The sequence below is a fragment of the Myiozetetes cayanensis genome, unplaced genomic scaffold (genome assembly GCF_022539395.1).
Source record: "Myiozetetes cayanensis isolate MyiCay16 unplaced genomic scaffold, myiCay2020 scf9, whole genome shotgun sequence".
NCBI lineage: Eukaryota > Metazoa > Chordata > Aves > Passeriformes > Tyrannidae > Myiozetetes > Myiozetetes cayanensis.
Genome location: NW_026088185.1, coordinates 219,245 through 242,362, shown reverse-complemented (window position 1 = coordinate 242,362; position 23,118 = coordinate 219,245). Strand labels below are relative to the sequence as shown.

Below are 23,118 nucleotides of genomic sequence, written 5' to 3'. Positions count from 1 at the left end.
ACCACTCCATGAAAACTTCCTTTTGGGGACACTTCATGCGTCACAGATTTTAGACACAAGTGCTTACAGGAAACTCTCAGTGCTCTCTGCTGCAGTTGAAACAGGGGGATTTGGGGCCAGGGAAAGTCTGGGCGCAGGGGAGAGGGTCTGAGAAGCTCCAGCAGCTGAACATACAGTTTGTATGTGCCAGATCAAGAGCTTTAGCTTGGGTCTCCCTATAAAAAGAGATTTGTAACTTTGCAATAATCAAAACTAAAAAAAAAAGTGAATTAGAGCAACTACTCTGGGTGAAAACATTAAATAAGCAGCAGAGAAATCCACGTGCTGCACTCAAAGCCACGCTGGGCTGAAACTGCTCCATTTGTAGGTCCTATTTTCTGTAATTCCTCCCTGTGGAACATCCATCACCCATCTGTTCAGGAAGCCATCCAGCCAGGATCCACACAGCCCCCACTTTATGTTTTACCAAGTCCAGCTCAGTGTCCTCCTCCACCAAACCACCACCACTGTGGCAACATCACCACCTACACCCACCCTCCTGTTCCCTATAAAATGAAGCCAGCAGGGGGGAAAGCCAGAGCTCAGGAATACTGAGGGCAAGGACACGGCTGGAGCAGAGCTCGTTCCCCCCACAGGGGACAGAAATATCCCCATTTGTGTAAATACAGCCTTAGTCAACAGGGCAAACCCTACAGAGATAAATGTCACCCTCTGACGTCAGTGCCACAGCAACCTAATCAAAGTGCAGCCTTCAGCTATTTTTAAACCCCGCTTAAAGTATTTTTCTTAAAAAAATAAAAACTGAACTAAGATAGCATAAAAACCCATCTTAAGAAAACAAACAAACAAACAAACAAAACCTCTTGAAAAATAAATCTGTTTAGCAGCAAAAACAGAGCTGAAATACTTCTTTCTCTCTGGTGCCCTGGACATAAAAAAGCAGCAGCTTTCCCCGAGCCTGAAACTCGCTGTTCCATCCGATGCGTCAGAGCACTAGAAAGCAAAAGATAAGGATTTGGGAAAGCACAGGGATCAGATTGGCACCAGCCTTTGTATTGGAAATTTCCCCAGACAGGTTAAAAATAACCCTGGAGCGTTGGAAGCCATGCTGAAGGTTGGAAGCCATGCTGAAGGTCGCTCTCCAGAGCTGCTGTGTTTATAGTACCAGCTCCCGGTGCCATGTGACTGCCACTGCCAGGATTGCTGTCCCCAGAAAACACGGGATCCCCTGGCTCCACAGGACAGGGGACTCAAGCCCAGCTCCTCCTTGCTTGACTCGTTTTCCTTCTTACAGCTAATCCTCTGGGACTCAGAGCGAAAGGAGACATTTCTGTCCCCCACGTGCTCCGGCCAACATTCCCATCGGGCATTCCCAGGGCTTTCAGGCCAACATTCCCATCGGGCATTCCCAGGGCTTTCAGGCCCAGCGTCAGTGACACGACAGTCAGCACGGCACGAGGCACATTCCCATGAGGAACAGGACACAGAGCTTCCCAATTCTCTGGCCTCTCAGAGCTCAGCCAGGGGAGAAGAGCATGGACACCTTCACAAGGTGCCTTTGCAGGTGAGAAGGTCAAACATCCCCCTGACCCCCTGAGGGGATGTTCTCCATGGGAGATGTTCAGACACCCCCTGACCCACCTGAGGGGATGTTCTCCATGGGAGATGGTCAGACACCCCCTGACCCACCTGAGGGGATGTTCTCCATGGGAGATGGTCAGACACCCCCTGACCCACCTGAGGGGATGTTCTCCATGGGAGATGGTCAGACACCCCCCTGACCCACCTGAGGGGATGTTCTCCATGGGAGATGGTCAGACACCCCCCTGACCCACCTGAGGGGATGTTCTCCATGGGAGATGCTCAAACACCCCCCTGACCCACCTGAGGGGATGTTCTCCACAGTGACCCTGGGGATCACATCTGGGCTCCACAGTCTCCATTTACGAAGAATCACAGGACCATCAAGGTTGGAAGAGACCTTCAAGATCATCCAGTCCAACCAACCTCACCATAATCACCCCTAAACCATGTCCAGGAGCCTCTTGAACGCTTCCAGAGACTCCCCCATCTCCCTGGGTTATTCCAGTGCCTGACCACCTTTTCAGGGAATTTTTTTTTCCAATATCTAATCTGAACCACCCCTGGTGCAACTTGAGGCTATTTCATCTCACCCACACCTCACTACAACCTCCTGTCAAGTACTTGTAGAAAGCAAGAAGGTTCCCCTTGACCTCTTCCCCAGAAGGAAAGAGTTGGAAAAGAAGGAATTCCACCTGGGAACATCTGATTCTGCCTTAAGCTCCTGGAAGGAATAAATTTAGAAGGGGCAAGTATCTTTAATCCTTCCTTCACCAGGAATATACAGCTGATTTAAGGGTTTCTTGAAGTTATCTGTATTTAACTGGGGGGTGCCTGAAGAGCTCCCAGCACCCTCCTGCTCCCATGGAAAAACTGGATCTCCAGTCGCCGTGGCCTCCTCCAAGAGGGACTCCAGCAGCGAGGCTCTGCTGGCTTCTGAGCTCAACCAGAGTGACACAGAAGGGCAGGGAATAAATCTTCAGCAACAGAAGAACCAACATCAACGCAGGAGGACGGAAAACAGGAGGGAAGGAAGGAGGAAAACCCATGTCAGCTCCCACTTGGTGAGATCACACACTCCCCTGACTTGTGAGGATGCACATGCAGACAAAGACAGACGTGTATTGATTCCTCTCCCAACCCAGGGGCTGCCTTATTTAATGGAAGACAGCAGAGGGAAACCTCTGGGATAAAGCAGCAGTGGAAGAATCCATTTCCCCACCAGGAAAAATCGATGATTATCCATTTTCCCTCTTATCCTCCTGAATTGGAGAAAACGAGCTCAGCGCACCTCCCATCTGCTCCCCTCCCAGATGTTCCTCCAGCTCAGGAATCCCTGGCAGAGCCTGCACCAGACCTTCTTTGATAGGATTTCCTTCCCAAACTCGATCAGCAAAGCAGCTCCACTCGGGCTGCTAAATTTAGTGCCTTGACCGTGTAACCCACAGAGCCGGACACGCCGAGGGGCTCTCCCGGGACTCAGCACTTCTGCCCAGCTCCCTTGGAGCTGGGAATGGGCTCACTGGTGTCCTGGAGCAGCACACAGGCTGCAATTACGTAAAAGAACACAAGTGCAGAATAACAAAGTCTTCAAGCAAGACCCACGCTGAGAGCTCCGAGCTCCCCTGCAGCACTTTCCCAAATAAAGAGGGAGGGGGGGAAGGAATACAAAGCCCATTTACTGCAACACTCGCAGATGAAAAATTGCAATTGCTCTGCCCTGACATCTGGTTTCTATTTCGCTCCCATTCCATCAGGTTACATAACAAACAGACGATGCACCAGAGCCCCGGAGTTCTTCAAGGCTTGGATTCGGTGTTTACATTCCTCGGCACAAAAATCCCAGCTATGCCACACACAGGGTGTGCGGGGCAGACAAAGCACCCGAGACAAACAGCTCACAAAGGGGAAGGCAGACCAAGGCAGGCCGATTGGGGAGCGTGGGCGTGTTTGTAACACAAAACACTCGTGTCCCAGTCCGGTTCAGGAATTGGATGTGCACACGACAGCACTCGCAGCTGTGCAGACAGAGTTTACGTGAACAGCACACGAGTTTACACCCAGCAAGTGCCAGCTGTAATGATGCAAACACGAATTCCACCCTGCCCTGTTATCTCACCAAGTGCAACCTCCCGGGGCCTTCCTCCACCTTCTCATTTGGGGCTTCCCTTTTTCAGAGCAGGTACTTGCGCTGTCGGGGTGATTCACAGCCCGGACAGCACGCGGCCAGCTTTGGAAATCGGGCATCCACTTCGCTGACCTTGTCCCCAGACACTACAAACTTTCTTCTGAGTCAACAGCACATCCTTCCTCGGCAGCAATTCAGGAAGTCATGCAGTGCTAATAGAGCTGACTCAGCTAACACGGGGCTCGGTGACCCCCCCTCCCTCCCCAAAACACAACACGCAGGGATGAGCACACCAAGGGCTGCCCCATCCGGAGCTGGGCTGGTCCAGGGCTGCTCTCTCAGGTTTGAGCTGGAATAATCACAGATCCCATGTTCATGGAAAACTGCGTTCACAAAAGCATCCCCAAACCTTTAAGTTACCCCCAAGCTTCCCATTGCACATTCCACTGCCAGCTTGGCCTTCTTCACCTGCACATTATGAAGCACCAGAACAGCCAGAATTCTGTACTCATCTGACACATTATTCTGGACTCTGTACTCACCTTGCCTTCCCTGTTTGGTTCTCTGGTCTAGATACACCTGCAGGTACAACCCACTCTATGGATTTAGAGCTTCAGGAAAGCCCAATTCCCACAGGGACGTGCCCACTTTGGCAAGCTCTTTCTGAAAGAGGCAAACACGGGCCCCACTCTGTGTGAGAGGAATAAAAGAGGCAGAGGAACAATCACAACAATCTGAGAGTGTAAAACGCGTCCTGTAAGGGACCAAACCAACAGGAGCAGGTACAAGATCCCTGGGAAACACCTGCCAAGACTCCCTGTGGATGGGACCTCTCCGAGTAGGAGAGCAGTGACATTTAAGCCAGAGCCAAATATGAAAATAATAAAAGCACTGACGGATATCGCTGCAATTCTTGCTCATTTCCAAAGGCCACTCCTCACCTTCTCCTTCCATAAATCTGCACACATTCCCTCAGATGACATCAGAAATGGGGAAGGCATTACTCATGGGCAGACAAGTGGAAAAATGCTCCAAAATGCCACTTTTCAAGGAGCCTGTTCCTCAGGTACTACAAGTGTCTCTCAGCTCCAGCAAACACATGAGAAAAAAGGATATTTTCCTGGTCACAGAATCACTTCTGGCCACATCTTAATAAGTTTATCATTGAGCAGCAAGTAAGCAATTAATAGTGGTGGTAGTAGTAGTAGTAGTATTTTTAAAACAAACCAGGTGCATTCCACTCTTACCATGAGATGTTTTTCCCCCCTGAATGTTTCCACCCTGGACAAGGTTCTTACAAAGCCCACAAAGAGCTACTCCAAGAGCATCTTAGGGGAAGAAAAGAAAACAAAAGAAAAAAAAAAAAAAGAGGAAACAGCTCAAAAATTTAAGGTGCCCTAAGGAAATCCCCTGAAAACCAAGCACAGAGGACAAGAGCCCGGAGCAGAGGCAGAGCTGCTCCAGCCAACATCCCCACAAGGGATGGCAGTTCCTTACTCCAGGACGTACCTCACCCCCACCCCCACCCTGCTGCTGCTCTGGAAGCATCTAAAATAATCTTTCATAATATTCCATTTCACTACCAAGAGATCTTTAGGTGTCCACCCACTAAAGCACGTCAGGGTTGTGTTCCACACCTCAGACAGTTCAACTGCAACAGCTTTTGTCCAAACCTCAGAAATCTCAGTGAGTTACTCAAAGGTAGCTGCTTTTTGGGGAGTTCTCTACAATTAAATGTGCAGCTGGAGCAAAAGTGTGTCATTGCACCACGGGGAAAAATAAAAAACAGGACAGGGAACCCTACAGGGCAGCCAGAGGATGCAGAGGGAGTTTTAATTCCATGCCTCCCAATTCAGAGCAGCAGGTGACAGCAGCAAAGGGGCTGCACGGCTGGGACTTGCTCAGAGGCCACGATGGAAAAGCTGTTCCTTCAGCACCAAAATTTTTAAGTGCTTATTCATCCCTGCTTGTCATCTGTAAGCAACTACTCCTCCATTCACTCCAGGCTGGCAGAACACACAGGAGTTTTGCTTTTACTATTAGAAATGATGCTATTTTTGCCTCTGAGTAGCACAGATCCCACATCCTCCACGCGCCTCACCCCCAGCTATTGTGTGTCTTCCCGAGCTGGAGGTGTTTTCCTGCCGGAGCTTCACCTGCTGGGAGCAGTGGGGAGCGAGTTGTGCCACGTGTAAGGCTGGGAACAGCCCCTGTTTAATTAACCAAGAGCCACACGTGGCCACCAAACCGCGGCTGCCCCCACAGCAGTCCCATCTGTGCCGAGCCCCCCGAGCGCTTGGCATCACCTTCCCCCCCAGGGGCTGAGCTGCCACGGCCCAGGCTGGCACCAAGGGCACAAACCTCACGTGGTTTATTTCCTCAGCACCTAAGAAAGGGCTTGAGCTGAATGGGGGCAGCTCAAATACCTCTGGCTGCACCCCAGGCCTGGCTCAGGGGATGTGGAAGCTCCAGGTGAGACATTTTCTAATTAAAGGACCATGAGTGTCCAGCAGCCACCGCTGGTTTCACTCTGGGAGGAGGAAGGAGAAACACCTCCCTGTGGGACTTTTTCTCCCTGTGCACAAAGGTATCCCCTGCATGGCCCAGTCAGCAAAATGATTCACTTGGAAGAGGCAGAGGGATAAATAACCAGGATCTAAGCTGATAAATCACTTAGAATTTTCCAAAACAAAGAATGTATTAACAAACCAAGATGTTATTTACAGCCTGTAAATGTGACCAAACCAAGTGGAGCTCACAGACATGCTGAACACAGGTGGAAAACAGTAACAAAAAGATATTAAAGCAGTGAATATTGAGCATTCTGCCTCTTTCAAAACCTCTGAGAGATGTCTGTGAGATTGTCTCTGGCAAAGATACAATCTGACCAACAGTTCCTAAACACTACTTATGGTTCTTAGTGCACAGTAATTCCAGGTGGAGACACTGAGGAGGGAAACAGCCACTGCAGTTCAAAAGAAACAGTCCCACACTTGTTTCTTGCAAGAGAAAAAAGGAGTTTCTAACAAAACAAATAATCTTCCAACACAACTGTCTCCTGCCTCTGCCTGCTAAAGCCACAAACATGTATGTTCCTAAACCAACTACTACAGAATTATTCCTGAATAAAAACAAGCTCCTCCTGCAGAGCTCTGCGGCTTCAGGAGCCTGAAGAGCAAACTGAAGCACCACAACCACAGTCCTTGATCCCAGCCCACCATCCCTTACCGAAATCCTGCTCTAGTGACTGGCAGTTCCCGAGGATTCTCCAGCCAGTCCCCCCCGAAGAAAGCAGCTTCAGCAATGAAATGCAAACCAAAGCGAGCAGGAAAGAAGCAATTTTAGAGTCCATATCAAGCTATTTTAAAATTCCCTCCATAAGGAAGAAAGCTGATACATTTTTAGGCTCCAAGGGCCCCTTGCTCCTGCCCCAAGTCCCAAGGGATGTGTGGGATGCTGTGCTCTGCCCTCTTTCCAGCTCAGGATTATGAGGGTGCCATGGGAATTGCAGTGGGATGACAGCAAGGCAAGCAAGGCCTGGCTTTCCCTGACAGCACCTGCTCAGCTGGCCAATCCCAAGTTTATAAAGCCACTGCTCAGGGCATCCCACCAAGCCCTGCCCATGCTCCAGGAATGAGCTCCAGTGAAGGGAGATGGTGGAACAGTCACGAGACAGGGCAGGGATGTCTCACAGGTACCTCTGGGGACTCCATAGAATCATGGAATTATTAAAGTTGGAGAAGCCCTCTAAGATCACCAAGTCCAACCATCAACCCAGCAGCAGCACCATGTCCCACTCAACCATGTCCTCAGGTGGCACATCCACATGTTCTCTGAACACTTCCAGGGCTGGGGACTCCACCGCTGCCCTGGGCAGTCTGTTCCAATGCTTTACAACCCTTTCCATAAAAAAATTGACTGTGGGCCCAAAGGAAGTCAAAGACACTCCTCACTGCGTAGTGGCCAGCCCAGAGAGGTCCCAGAGCCAACCCTCAGCTCCAGGCAGGGACACAACCACACCACGTCCCAGCCCAATTTATGCATTTTCACTCTCAAGCCTCGAGCTCCACCAGGAATAAAGGGCTGGGGGAACACTCCGTGCACGTATTCTGCACTAAAATTGACCAACACAGCTAGATGGTAGATCTCTCCATGAGTATCAGCTTGAAATGGAAGAGAGGTGGAGGAAGGCAAAGGGGAGACAGCGACACCGCAGCTCCAACATTTGGAACAAGATGAAAAATCCTAGAAAATACAGAGCTTATCGAGTCCCTAAGTCAGGCTGAGAACAAGCCACACTCTTTGGCAGTGCAAGTTTTCTCACCAAACAGGTATCCTGCCTCTTAAAGTATTTCCAGACCCAAATCCCACCAAGGCCTGTCCTTCCAGGCTTCCTCCTGCCTGCAGCAGGGGGACGGGGGCATCACCACACTGGGTGTTCTTCAAAGCACAGAGAGAATACCTGCAGGAGCTTCTGGTGAAACAAACAGTTTGGGTTAGAGCAGCTACAGCTGATTTCTCAAACTGGCCAAAGTAACCTCCAAAAGCTGCTTTCATCCATGAGTGGGATGTCGAGGAATTTTCCCCACCCCTCCACCAGCAGTTTTTGATTGTATTTAGATACAGATTAAGAGAACTAAAAAAAGAAAATATATCTAAATTTTAGAAGTATTCTTATTTATAAAATATTCTTGTTTATAAAATATTCTTATTTATAAAATATTCTTGTTTATAAAATATTCTTATTTATAAAATATTCTTATCAAAGCCACTCAACTACTCCATTGCAGGCAGGGCAGCTGTGGGGGCTCAATGGTGCAAATGGGAGGAGGGGAGATGCTCCCAGAAAGCCCAAACGAGCTGTTCCATCCGGGCATTCTCCAAGGAGGAACCTCTGGAGCCTGGGAGAACCGAGAGGGTGCATCCCACCCTCTGACTGCACTGCCCAGCAGCAGCACAGGGATCATTCCAGCCTCTCCAGCAGTTCCCTCAAGCTTCCCTGAAAGAATCAAAGGGCAGAGTGATGACTGAAGTGTCCCACTGCTGCTACCCTGTGATGGGGGAAGGAGGTCTTGAAATTTAAATCCACCACTCACAGGCATTTCTGTGGTGTCTCCAGCAGCTCAAGAGTCTCTCTCTCCTACCTAATAGATACAGACACCACATGTCCCCAAAACCAAGCTCTAAAACCTGCCCACCCCTTCCCCAGGTTCCTCTCCCCCCATTTCCAGGAGCTTTCAGCACCTGGTTTGCACAACAGTTGTTCCAGCAAATGGCTTTGTAGAAAGTTTCTTTCATCTGGTGGCTGGAACATCTAAAGATCAAGTCACTGTTGCCCAACTCCTTTGGGCAATCATTCCCAAAACATCACGTTCTTTTGTGCAACACCATCCACAGTTTCCCTGACAAAAGCAAACACCAGAATTACCGGTTAAAAAAAAAAAAAAAGAAAGAAAAAGCCAAGAAAAAGCAGCTTAAAAACGAGCCTCACAAACGACCTGAGGTGAGGAAGCCAAACAGGAGTTTGTGTTCACTCAGTAGAACCCAAAACCAAGGAGAGCACGGGGCAGACACAGCCACGTTCCATCTGCTCGTCCAAGCTCGGCTGCCTCTGCCAGGTGACAGTTCTGCAGCAGAGCAGTGACACAAGTGACACACACCAGGAAGGTCCCTGAGCTCCCTGGAGACAACCAGCCAAGCCCTGGGGACCTCCACCTCCCCACTCACACAAACACACCCCAGGCAGCTGAGGTGGGATGGCAAAGGCATTGCCACAAACACGGGTTTTTTTCCCTAGCAAATAAAACAAACATACTTGAAAATATCCCCCTCTAAGTTTAAACCAGTATTTCTATAGATAAACTCAAACTCCAGAAGCTAAAACGTTAAGGGGGGGGGAAGGGAGCCGGTAACCCGAGATGCAGCGGCTCTGCCACCCCAAACGTGCACTCTTGGACTTGACCACTTTGCAGCTGCAAAATTGGCAACCTCTGGCCCGCTTTGGGGGCTGCTGGAGTCCAAGTGTATTTACGCTGACAGACACAAGCAAAGGTTGTGACGATTTATTGACGCAAGAGCCACTTGGTGCTCCCTGCCAGGAATTAATCAGTGCAGGAGGAGCACAAATTCTCTGTAAGCGCTTTGGTGAGCTGCTAAAAACAACAAGAACGACCAACACGATCAAAAAGAGAGGGGGAAAAAAACTGATTAAAAGAGCAACTTTTCCACAGCAGCTTCTTTAGAAGGACTCAGAAATCACCAGCAGGCAGTGCCAGAACAGAACTATTTCATAACTTTCCTTGTGAAAAAGAAAATACATGAGAAGACTAAATCAGAGCTTTCCCAAGCCTCTGTCAACACAACCCGATGCTGTGTTTGTTCAGATCAAACTGCCTCAAATACATCTAGGGGAGGGGAGGTGGTGACTGGGGGCAGTGACCCTCCAGGCTGGCTCACCCTGCTGCCATGCAGGATCCAAAGAAGGAAAAGGGGCACCAGTCCCCTCACCTGTTTGAAACAGCTGCTGCACAAAGCTCCACTTGAAATTAAAAATCCAAAGGAAAGGGTTTAATGCAGACTGGAGGAACAGCACCAGCCCTACCTGCCAAGAAGACATCACGATAAACCTGTCAAGAGCTCCAAGCCTGCAGAACAGGCCTTCCACCTGCTGGAAAGGGAAAAAGCCATCTCATGCCAATCAGATTCTTGCTGCTGGCAGGGAAGAGATGCCAAAGCCCTTCTCCTGGGTTTGGTAAGCTGTGAGGATCACATGCCTTCTCCTGGCAGGGGTCCTGTGAGACCAGTGGCACCTTAGCTAGAGTAAAGCAAGTTCTTGGAAGTTTCAGAGATTTTTCCCTAAGTGACAGACGTCAAAGCTTCAATACTTGGATGGACTTTCAGAGCTTGCTGTATGGTCTTTTTACTGTTGTGGGTTATTTTTTGACCAGAGAAGTTGGTGCTAATAATGCCAAGGTCACCGGTTCAATCCCTGGATGGGCCATTCACTTAAGAGCTGGACTGGATGATCCTTGTGGGTCCCATCCCTTCCACCCCAGAATATCCTGTGATTCTGCTTGGTCTAGTTCAGGTTTTTCTGTCTTCCCACAGGAGCAGCTCAACCACTTCCTAGATCAGGAGCGAAAAGAGTTTCAACTTGTTTCTTTTTATAGGCAGCATAAAATGAAGGTCACAGTTAACAGAGGGGTTAAGTCTGTTTAAGCAGAAAGTGCGAGTTTCGGGCGCTGAAACAGAGGAGCTGAACACAACCCTCAGCAGATCCCCTGGAAATCACCAGGCTTTGAGGGCTTCCTGCCTGCACAACTGTCCATTGATGAAAACTACCTTCCAACAGCAGTACTGAAACCACCTGCCCTGGGATGTCCCAGCAAACGAGCCCCTGGGAGACGGCAGGGAGCGTTCCCCTCTCCCGGCATCTCCCAGTTCCCCGGCTCGGCCAAGCGAGCGCATCGATCGCGGGCTGTGGCTCTGGAGGTGAAACCCCCCCGGCCAAGAGTGAGCCCAGGGGAGTTCAGGGACAGCAGCACCTACCAAAAACAAGTCAGAACACAGAGCCCCAGAGTGAGGCGGGCCCTCAGCCCTCGGCCGGGGGCACAGGGTGGGCACCTGGAGCCAAGGCGGGCCCTTCAAAGCTCCCACACCAACTCCAGGGTGCCCCATAAAGCTATTTATGTGGTTTGGCAACACAGCAGCTGCAAACAGCACGAGGGCAGAGATTCCAGAATAGTCAAAGGGGCAGGATTGATTTTTTTTTTTTTGTTAATGAATTATTTCTTTGAATTCAGCTGCAATTTCTCCAGCATCCTGACCCCAGCCCTGCCACAGTTTCCTCCACTGCAGGCAACTCTACCTTGCCCATGGCTGGAAGTCTCTCCTGGAGAAGGCGGCACTGGCAAAAAACTGCTTGTTTGGGGTCAAGTCAAAGGAATTATTTGGGATTATTCAGCCCCTGGCACAACCAAAACGACAGAAAGGGAAAAAATGGGACTGATAAAGTAAAATTTACTTTATCAGCCCACACACACACAAAAAATCCACGTCACACATGACTACAGGGTGAGAGGGTGTTTTAATGGTGTTGCCACAACCTTGCTCATTCCTTCCCCCTTTCCCAGGTATCCACAGGCTCCCGGTCTCCCCAGGCTGACCTTGCCCAGCCAACCTGGCAGAACCTACTGCCACTCTGCAATTCACGCCTTCAAAACAAACCTGCTGTGGCTACATCAAAGCTGAGCAGAGCAGCTCCAAGCACTGGGAAGATCAGGCCCAGTGTGTGGACTCCCTGGCGAGGCCTGTGGTGCCAGGGTTCAAAGGAAGATGAACCATTCCCCACTGAACCCCAAACACGCTCACGGGCCCCTCAAACACCCCCAGGAACCGGCGCCGCCGGTGGGACCTTCCAGCTGAGACAGGACCATCTCAAAAAAGCCCACCTGAGGTTATTCCCATCTGGAATTCACCTCTCAACAGGTGGGAAGTTTAACACCAGCCCTCTGAGAGGCTGAAAAGCTGCTGCAGCATCTCAGCACATCAGTCCGTCAAGGATCAGCCAAAGCAAATCCCAGGGGGAACACCGAGAGCTGCGGAGCCTCCCAAGGCAAACGAGGGCACTGCAGGTAAAGCACCTGATCTCCCCCAGTAACCGAGGAAACTGCAGTATTTCCATCTGGGTGAAAGAAACACGACGGTTAAAAGATGTGCTCAAGTCTTAATTTTAGTTTTCTTAAAGGAATAATAAATTTTATGCCCCATTTCCCCACCCCACGGGACAGCTCAAACCTTGCAAGGTGTCAGTGCACTTCAAAACCCTTCCTTAACAGCCTAAATATCAATAAATAAATAAATAAATAAATAAATAAATAAATAAATAAATTAATGGATAGATAAATAAATAAATAAATAAATAAATAAATAAATAAATGAAAGCATGTGGGGAAATTCCTGATACCTGGCAAGTTCTGGGGAGAAAGGGATCACAAAGCCTTTACTGAAGGATGGGAGAATTATTAACACATCCACAATTTGTCCTTCTCCAGTCAGGCACCTGCTACTCCATGTTCAGGCACTCCTGGCTGTTTTCTGACTCTAAAATCAGAGGTTAAAGGATGAAAAAATATACTTAAAACTACACCAAATGAAGAAGTGTCATTGCAATTGTTTCTCTCTCTTCTTCCTGACCCAACAGTACTACAGACTCACAGAATCATGGAAATCTCCTGCACTAGAAGGGACTTTCAAGGATCATCCAGTCCAGCTCCTGGCCCTGCCCAGGACACCCCAAGAATCCCACCCTGTGCCTGAAAGTATAATCCAAATTATCCTGGAGCTCTGGCAGCCTTGGTGCTGTGCCCACTGCCCTGGGGAGCCTGTTCAGTGCCAACCACCCTCTGGGGGAAGAACCTTGTCCTGAGATCCAGCCTGAGCCTCCCCTGACACAGCTCCAGCCCTTCCCTGGGGTCCTACATGGAAACAACTGGGAAAACAGAAAAATCTCCTGCAGAGTTTGACCAAGAGCTCTCAGAAATAAGGCTCTATTTTCCCTTTTGCAATACCTGCCAAAGCACAGGTACCAGACAGACAAATTCCCAGACTTAAAGGATGAACAATGCTGTGTCTGGCTGACATCCCGCTGGGAATAAGTGGATTTTCTGCCCCTGTTCTCGTATCACTTTCAGAATCAGTGGGATGACTGAAATGGTCCTCTCCATCAGCTCTATCCCAACTGATCTGCCCACATCAAGGGCACCCCAAGAAGCCTCATCGGTGGGAGAGCCTGGCACGAAGGCCACAGGCTGAGCAATTCAAAATAAACCCCCAGAAATCCTTGTTCAGCCCAGTAACAAATTTAATTTGGGCAAGTGCACACGAGATGAGATACAGGTCAGACTGAGGTTGACTAAAAGTGAGTAACAAAAACGTAGCAACCACATAGAACAAGGTTTGTCTCCTTTCCAACTGAGACACAAGATTCCAAGGACTATCTCAAACATTATTATAGAATCACCTGACTTTAAAAATATGACCTTTTTTATATCCTTTTCCTACCCTGTACCTCATTCAAAATAATCCAGAGTTCTCTGCCTCTCATCACAAGTACCTGCTTCTCATCTTTGCACTGCAGGACACATCACAGGCTGAAAAACTTCCTTTAGAAACAGGCTTTTAAAGAATTCCTAAGTGCAAGAACTGCATTTAAAGAAAAAGCAGAAATGAGAGGAATGTACTTGGCAGGGACACTGACCTAGCAGGAACTTCAACTTGAACCCCAAGTTGAAACACAAAACAATTCTTCTCTTTTGAGGGTACAATAAAACCCTTGTACAGAAAGTCCCAACCATTTGATGCTCCAGAAAGCGAAAACTTCACAGGTTTCATGGGAGCAGACTTAAAACTTCCAAGGTCCTTAAAATGACACTGTTCCTAGAGGAAATCCAGGACAGGCTCAGCTCCCACATTTATAAGAACTGGAATGCAGGTGGAGTAGGTGTCCTGTCGTGGGTTGAAGAAACAGAAGTGGATGGAGACGTGGCCAATTCCCACCTGCAAAGCTCTTCAGCTCTTCTGCCAGAGCTTGTTGCTGAGTTTACTCCACAGCCAACCTCAAAGTTTTAATCAACAACTGCAAAGAATTTACTTCATAGAATCCCAGAATGGTTTGGGTTGGAAACGACTTTAAAGCTCATCCCATTCCACCCCCTGCCACGGGCAGGGACACCTTCCACCAGCCCAGGTTACTCCAAGCCCCATCCAACCTGGCCCTGGACACCCCCCCAGGGATGGGGAATCCTCAACCATCCTGTTACCTCTGCTGGGCCTGCCAAGCAGTTGCACTTTTCCCTAAAACTTCAACTTCCCATGAAGCACAGACATGGTAATGTGGGAAGAGGACAGGTCTGGAGAAATCTTTGTATTTCCAATTAAAGAAAGCATCAGAGAGATGGAGGTTGGACCTGTAGTCACTATAGCATTGATTTACTTGTAAACAGGAGCCTGAATGCCCAAGCCTACAATTACCCAGCAGCAATGACCTGGAGCACCAGATGGGTGGGGAGAAGCAGGAATCCCTGGAAGTGTCCAAGGCCAGGCTGGATGGGGCTTGGAGCCACCTGGGCTAGTGGGAGGTGTCCCTGCCCGTGGCAGGGGGTGGAATGAGATGAGCTTTAAGTTCCCTTCCAACCCAAACCCTTGTATGAATCCAGGATACACCACGTCCAGGTGTTCTTCCAGACCGCAGCCACCGAGTGAGTACCTGCTAAAGGAGGGCTGGAATTTACCGCCCTAGTCCTTCTGTTTATTTAAAGAACACTCTTGCCCCCAGATAACTTACACAGACAGACCCATTACTGCCAGAAAGTAGGTCAGTGTCATTTAAAGCCGCTTTGAAATGCATCTCCACAGAAACTTCTTAATCTTTCAAAAGAGAACCCATCAAATATTTATTGCACGGTGCAAAACGCTGGAGACGCTCACGGGAAAGCTCTTCTGTGTGCTGCATGAAATGGCTTTCCATGCCTCGTTGAGCCGTGGAATATGAAAGGAGAGTGGCTTTGTGCAGATAAAGCCCTGCACAAAAGTCCTTATCAGCCCAGCAAATCACAGCACGTGACTCCCCGACTCGCTTTCCCAGCGCCGTGTGATCACGAAGCTTTCCCGGTGTCTCCTCTCAGTCCTAATGATCCCACTGCAGATTTCTGCCCCATCAGCCAGGCAAGCACGTTCTTCAAACTTCAATATTCCTAATTATCAAACATTCAGCACTGCAAAATGTAGCTGAAATTTGCATCTCTGCAAGAGTGGCTCCGGAAAAAAAGGATGGAGCATTTGCATTCAGACTGGCTAATTCCTGCAAGATAACATTTCATACACAAAATGCTCCATTGAACAGGGAGATCTGCAGCTTTTACAAAGGAAAGTGAACTTTAAACAAATACAAATCAGTTGAGTGATTAACTTTAAGTGTTTTGGTTTTTTAAAACTAATCTTTACGTATAACCAGTATCAGCAGAACAATCTTTACTGATTAAAGAAGCGAATGAGAGCGAAACTCAAGCCACTGAAAATTAAGAGGGAGGGAGAAGGAGACTGCAAGGAATCATTTAAGGTCAATGAGAGAGGAAAAAAACCCAAAACACAAAAAAAACCCCACATGCTCACAGCCCAGGGAGCCCGGGTAAGGTGAGCACCATCAGCACCACGGGTTACGTAAGGCGAGTTTAAATTGTGGCCAACAGGTTAAGGAGTGAAACTAAACACACTTTCCCCTGCCCCTCCAAGCTTTGTCATAATCCTAAATGTTATCTTAATTAGCCTAATTTTCTTAATTACACTTTGCAGCAACTTGAGCTTTCGTAGCAGAATTTCCGCGGTTTTTTTCCAGCTTTGTTCCAGCGCTGGAAGCGGCGGTGGCTCCTCTGCCAAAAGCCAAAGGGCACGTGATGCCTCCGAGCTTGGTCTTGGCTGGGTCTGCACAGCACGGGGAAAAGCCCATCCTCCTGCCAGCTCACTCTCCACTTTCAGCCCCTCTCCCACCCAAAGCAACTCCCATTCCTGCCCAGGAACCCCCAGATGCTCCCCACACGTGACAGGAGCTGGCTGTTCCTCCATAGCAGCAGCAGGCACCACGTGCCTGTGGCAAGAGGGACACCAGCACCCCACCAGCTCCTCCTGCTCCACATGTGTTTCTGTGGGAGGTTAAGCTCACAAGAGCTGCTGGTCTCAACCCAAAATTCAAGAAGGACACCACGGAGAGAGCCTTCAGCCCAGGAAACAGAGCTCAAGGTCTTCTCCCTGTGTGCAGGGCTCAGACTGACTGACCCATGGCAAGTTCTTGAGGATTATCTTCTTCCATCTGGGTATTCTGTTTCTCCAAAAGCTGCTCCCTGTCCTCTGAGAAACCTCACTCCAAAACACAACAAAAGGAGAGGCAGTGATGGGGAAAGAAGTCACAATTTTCTCCCCCATCTTAGTTATCTCCTCACCTTGTTCCTTGAGAAGCCCTCAGTGCCCAACACTTCTCACAGGAGTGAAAGTAAAATAAAGAAAAAGCACAGGAAAAAAACCCAAACCACTTTTATTCTTTATGGCACTGTTCCTAAAACATCCCATTAGTGCTGGGTTTGGAGCAGATTAGAGAAGAAAGCTTGTACCCACTGAAGCAAGGTTTAATAGGCTCTCGAGTTAAGCCAGAGCCTTCCCTTAAACAATGCACATCATTAGGAATAATTACCTGGAGCTGTGTAATCAACACCCCTATCACAACTGACATGAGAAGCCCAGATGTCATCTCTGGTGAGGGCTGGGAAGTATTTCTGCTCCTTGTCATAAAACTGACCCTTAGAAGAGAAACGAGCCCTAAGAACAGTGGGGGGTGGAAAAACCACCATGATGAGCTGGAGAACTTCAACCCAAAATAAGAATCCAGCACCCAGGAGGACACAGGGTGTCCAAAGCCATCCTGCTGAGCTGCCACATCCCTGGGTTTTGATGGGACCATTCTAGACACGGCTGTTAGAAAAGGGGAACTCAAAGTGACTTTCAGTGACACAGGAACACTGAGCCAAAGCAGCAGAACCAGCAGAGTCAGGACAAGAAAGGGTCAGATGATGAATTATAAAGGAAATCAAGACAAACCAGCAGCAGGGTTCCACCAACACAGCCCAGCCAGGAAAGTCATCACCACTTCCCAGATATCTGGAGGGCTGCTCCTTAAGAAGCAAAGCACATCCATGGCTGGGTTTTGAATACAGGGATGTATTTAAGGTATCCCACCACAACCAGAGAAGAGCAGGAGGCCACAGCTCCCCAGTCTCACCCAGTGAGGCAGGAAGATACTGAACTAACAATTATCCATTACCTGAAGAACAGATCTCTTGGAAAACATCCCTTTGCAAGAGGTGTCCCAGGTATACTTAAGTTTCCCAACTCCTCACACTTTCAAAATCTACATTATGGAAGTAGAGGCCAGATTTTTTTTTTCTTTTTTAATAACACTGATCATTTCAGAGACTCAGAAACTCGTTCCAGTTGCTAGGAGAGGGTGAGATTTAACACTGCTACTTGGGAGCTCCAGCATCCTTATTTATTGCAGGATTTCTTCGCCCACAAATAAGCAGTTCCTTAAGTCTTAGGAGCTGTTTGCTGGCTTCTAACACTTCAGTCTTATTTAACTCTTAACCCAAACCTGATTAAAATGAAGTCACAAAGTAATCTCTCAGAGGCAGAGTTAAATAAGTCCTTCCACGTGCCCTGTTGTTGTTGGATTACTTGATTCCCAGCAGCCATTTTTTGTACCATAAACTGACACAGTCCAAGCATAATTAAAGTTCCTCTTCCAAAGCTCACAAAGCTCTGTCTAACACAAAGTTACCCAAAACTCACTAAATACAAATGTATGAGGCACCTTTAAGCTCAAGAGCAGGTAACTGAGTAGTTACAGATCCTCCTGACAGACAGAAATGCACAATTTTGTAGTGATGAATCGGGTCTGAAATTACAAGACACATTAGGAATAATCCCCCAGACAACACCGAGGTGGATCAACTGGCTCCTGTTCCAGCAAAACTATTCTTTCCTATTAAAAAGTACTTTAAAAGCCAAAGAGTTTTCTTACATTTCCATAAAGACACCAGCAGGACTGTGCCCATTCCTTACAGGTACACTCCATATCCTGAAGGCTCATCAGCACAGATTTAACAAATTAAACATCTGGTTAATGACTCAGAAAACTCCAACAGCTTCCAGGGATGCCACAATTAGAAACCTAAATTTTAGAGCAATTAGAAACCCGAAATGATAAGATTTCCTTGTAACTCTGGTAACAGCAACAGCATTTTCCACCTTCACACAAAGTTTTAGTTTTAAACCAGGGACAGGGTCTGGATTATCACTCCAGCTCGTGTTTGTGCGGCCAACACCGGGTGTTTTGGCGTCACTGCTGGAATTTCAGGCGGTGTTGCCCTTACCTGGGTGGCTTTGGGAGCTCATTGCTGGTAGTGTCTAGTCCTTGGGAGAAGGGATGCGAGATCAGATTCCACGGAGCCGCAGCAGCTCAAAAGAGCTCCAAAGCTTCACCAATACATAGGAGTTGGAAGTGGGGATTAAATCATGGCCACCTTATAAAATCCAGGGCACAGTGACATGCTGAGTTGTATGGGAAGTAATCCAAGAGGGTGGCAGAATATCTTCTAATGGTTTTTAAAATGGGAACCTGCAATTAAAGACAGAGATGTCTATGTTAGCAAATTAAGATTAACAACCATTTCAATTACACCCTGTATAACTTATTTATCCCCTAGATTAAACTACAATACTATTTTAGTCATTAAAGGTTGCAGAGAGAGTAATTTTCAGAGTTAAAAATGCAGGCTGGCATTTAACATTATTTAAAAAAAACAAACAAAACTAAACACAAAAAAAACAAAAAAACCAACAATCCAAACCCAACTTTTCAACATTCAAGTCTTAAAAACCCAAACTTCCGTGTTAATTCTCATCCTCCAACAGCACCATATGAAGGCACTTCAGTCCAACAGCTTCCATATTTTAAAAGCCATATGTATGAGTGGTAACTGTGCTTCATGCATCTGTTCCCCAAAGAAGCCGAAAGAAAAATCCCTCTGTGCCAAGAAGTGGTCTTGGAGCAGGAAGGAAAAAAACCCACACAATCAATTCCACTCCCACTCTGCCCAAGCCTCCAGCAGATTACTAAGCAGCAACTTCATCCTGCCCCGGGGAGAGGGGGGGAAAATCCACCATTCCTAATTATTTCTAAGTTGTGTATTGGAGGGAAGGAGGGAGAAGAGAGGGAAAACACCCACGGAGTCACCGACCTTGTGTACCCCTGTCCCCCAAAACCAGCAATGTAGACTGACATTCACTTTGGAGCATTCAGGGGATTTTTGGCACTATACCACGAGACATCCAGTATTTTCCATCCCTGGAAGTGCCCAAGGCCAGGCTGGACAGAGCTTGGAGCAACCTCTAGTGGGAGGTGTCCCTGACCATGGCAGGAGGTGGAAGTGGATGGGCTTTAAGGTCCCTCCCAACCCAAACCATTGTGGGATTCCACGATCCCTGAGCATCCCTGTTTTCCAGGCAGGGTGGGTATCTCGGGGATTCCACGATCCCTGAGCATCCCTGTTTTCCAGGCGGGGTGGGTATCTCGGGGATTCCACGATCCCTGAGCATCCCTGTTTTCCAGGCGGGGTGGGTATCTCGGGGATTCCACGATCCCTGAGCATCCCTGTTTTCCAGGCGGGGTGGGTATCTCGGGGATTCCACGATCCCTGAGCATCCCTGTTTTCCAGGTGGGGTGGGTATCTCGGGGATTCTGCTCTGGTCTACCACACCTGCCAGTGGTACCTCCCAGTCAACACTACTGAAAGAGATTAAACCCCCCCATGTCCTTTGTGCACACCATGCCACAACAAGGGTTACTTCCCTCGTCTGCACCCAAAAATCCCTCAGCACAGAGGCTCCCACCTCTCCTGGATACAGGCAGCACCTGGAGGAGCTCCTCCTGCCCTGAGCAGGCATCACCCAGCACCACCAGTGTACAGCCAGTGCTCCCCATCCCAGCACAGGGATGAGGTCACCCCTGGCAGCACCCAGCTCCTTAACCCATCCCCAGGGATCCAGCTGACTCTGCTCACCCCAAACTGCTCCGGCAGCACATCCCAAGGAGTGGTGCCCTCCAGCAGCGCTGGGATCACCGGGATGGGAACTCCTCCTGCCTTGCACAATGAGCAGCTGCCCAGAGTTGAGCTGTGCCCTTGCATTCCAGGCAGTGCCATCTACTCGTGGAGGAGCTCTCCTCACAGCCAGATCTCTGTGCTCCTTTCCAAGAAGGCACCAAAACCAGGTCTAAGACTTAAATATCACCACATTGCTAAGGATGGGCTTCCTAAGGTTCCTTCCCTGATGTGCAGAATAATGCCCTGGCAGATGCTGTTGAACACAAGGCCTTCCTTGCTGTACTTCATTAAAAAACCTCTCTAATTGGCTGTTTCTCTCCAGCCCAAGTGTCTCAGCATTACACTCTCCAAGCTCCATCTTGCATTCTCCGGGACCTGGAACGTGCCTTCGTGTTATGAGTCAAATTCAAGAGAAAAATCACTTAAATGTCATTTCTCATCCCTGCAAGTCTCTGCCACCCCAAACATTCAAGATCTTCCAGTTGCATTACCCTGCACGTCCTGTTGAGCAGTCGGGTCAGCTCAGACCAGGCGTTACCAAGAGATTACCATGATTTATTTCCAATCAGACCAGCAGGTACTGGGAGAGCAGAAGCAACCTCAGCTGCAGACAAGAAGGATTTGGAACGGTGTTACCAGATTTGCCTCCTCATTTTCACAGCACAAGGAGGAAAATGTGAGTGTGAACAGTGGGAAGATGCAGATGCATTTCCCAAGGAAACTGGACTGAAACAGTAGCACCAAATCCGTTTGACAGCACCACCAGTGTACCTGTTCCTACTTCTGCCCCATCCCTGGAAGTGTCCAAAGCCAGGCTGGACAGGGCTCGGAGCAACCAGCTGTAGTTGGAGGGGTGGGAGGGGGTGGGACTGGATGAACTTTAAGATCCCTTCCAACCCAACCACTCTGTGGTTCTGGGATTCTTTCCAGGACATGGACAGCACTCATGGCCCAACCCATCTCCCCCTCAAACCCTAATTTTCAGTCAGCCCTTGCTCTGATCTCAATGCAGACCAATGAAGCATTTCCAAAAAGACCATCGGGCCCCACCTGCAGCAATTCTTATGGCAACTCATCATTTTGCCACTATCTCAGTGAAAACACTTCTCAAATCAGGAGAAGCAAAATGCTGTCTAACCCAGTGCCTCAGATATCTGCAGGTCCAGAGGGTTTTCCAAGCAGATTATCTCATTAAAAAAAAAAAAAAAAAAAGATTAAAAAGAACAACAAACCAGAGTTTGTTTAACTTCTACTCCAGTGCCTTCCAGGACCAGGGCAATCACCTCTGGCCTGCACAGAAGAACAGAGAGTCCACCCCGAGCATCATTCCAGAGGCACATTCCCCGCAGGCTCCTCAGGCAAGGACTGGGTCACGGCCACCAGACGGGACGGGATGGGCATGGGTGTGCTCAGAGCAGCACAAGGCTCTCAGGAGGAACCTCAGAACCAAGGGGCTTGGGCAGAAGGGTCACACCCCCTGTTTTACGGGGGCAGCTCCAGGAGTCACAGAACTGCTGCCATGGGAGCACGGCGCCCATCCCGCTGCCTCCCGGGATCGGCTATGGGGGCTCCCTGGCAGACAACGAGCAGTGGCACATAGAGACAGCTTTGGCACTTCCCATGGAGGCCTTCCCCAGGCACAGGGCAAAGGAAGGGCTCGGGAGAGCATCCAGTGGAGGGCACTGCATGAAAAACCAAAAAAAATATACCTCTGGAATAGGAGCACAAGGAACCACTTAATGCCTGTTTATCTGAGCCTCCTTCTGCCAGGGGGCACCTGAGAGCACACGCTCCCAAAAACCACACAGGCTGGATAGACTGGCTTCAAATGCTTCCATGAGACTTCCTCTGCTTCTTCCAGAAGCTGAGAAGAAAACAGTGGCAAATTCACCAACAGGCTGGGTCATCACTTGAGGCAACAAACCACCTATACACAGGTGAGCAGGAATAACGTGGACAGGGAGAAGGCACTTGGCTCTGAACACAAAACTGATCAGCAGCTCCCCAAAACAGGAGGTCCCCCACCTCCTTCTTCTCCAGCTTCAGGACCAGGCTTGGCCCCCCGAAACCACACACACAACACAGCTCCACATCTCAGTCCTACACTGTGCCCTCCACACACTTCCCAAGAGCAGCTTTTCCCCAGCAGGCATCCAGAAACCACGAAGAGGCAGAACACACGTGACCCAGGAAATGTAAGTAATGCTCCAGTTTTCTTTAAGGTCCATTCCAACCCCTTAACATTCCAATTCTATGACAGTATGAATATTGCCCTTCCTCTTCCCAGCCCATTCCAGATGTGCCTCTCTGCTCGTCACAAGTACAGATGTGCAGCAACCAGCAATTACAGTTACGACAGAACTTTATTTACAGTTTTTCTAGAGCTTAAGTTGAGCCAAGGTGCTTCAGCAGAGATAAGAATCTTGGCCTAAGGGTGAAGTTTCAGGATTGTTCCAAGCTGAGTCAGCCCAGCTGCTCCAGGACCATGAGCTGTGGATGACCCGGCTTCATCCCCCTCAGACACAGCACCAACACCCCCTGGCACTGCAGCCAGCTCACAGATCACTGCAGCCAGCTCACAGATCACTGCAGCCAGCTCAGATCTCTGACAACCCCAGCTAAACAAACCCTGCTGACTCAAAACACAGTGTAAGTCGTGCTCCTGCTACACACAGGGCTGTGCTGTGAGGGTTGGTCCCA

At 48.9% G+C, this 23,118-nt stretch overlaps 1 protein-coding gene across 6 annotated transcripts in view; it reads right to left on the bottom strand.

Annotated features, from left to right (window-relative positions):
- HDAC4 (histone deacetylase 4) overlaps positions 1 to 23,118 on the bottom strand; it is a 168,185-nt gene that overhangs the window by 123,846 nt on the left and 21,221 nt on the right. For all 6 annotated transcript variants that reach the window (XM_050339456.1, XM_050339460.1, XM_050339459.1 and 3 more), the window contains exon 2: positions 18,688 to 18,932. In XM_050339456.1, the coding sequence (XP_050195413.1) occupies positions 18,688 to 18,709 (22 nt within the window). In that variant the 5' untranslated portion in view covers positions 18,710 to 18,932. The remainder of the gene's footprint in view (positions 1 to 18,687; positions 18,933 to 23,118) is intronic.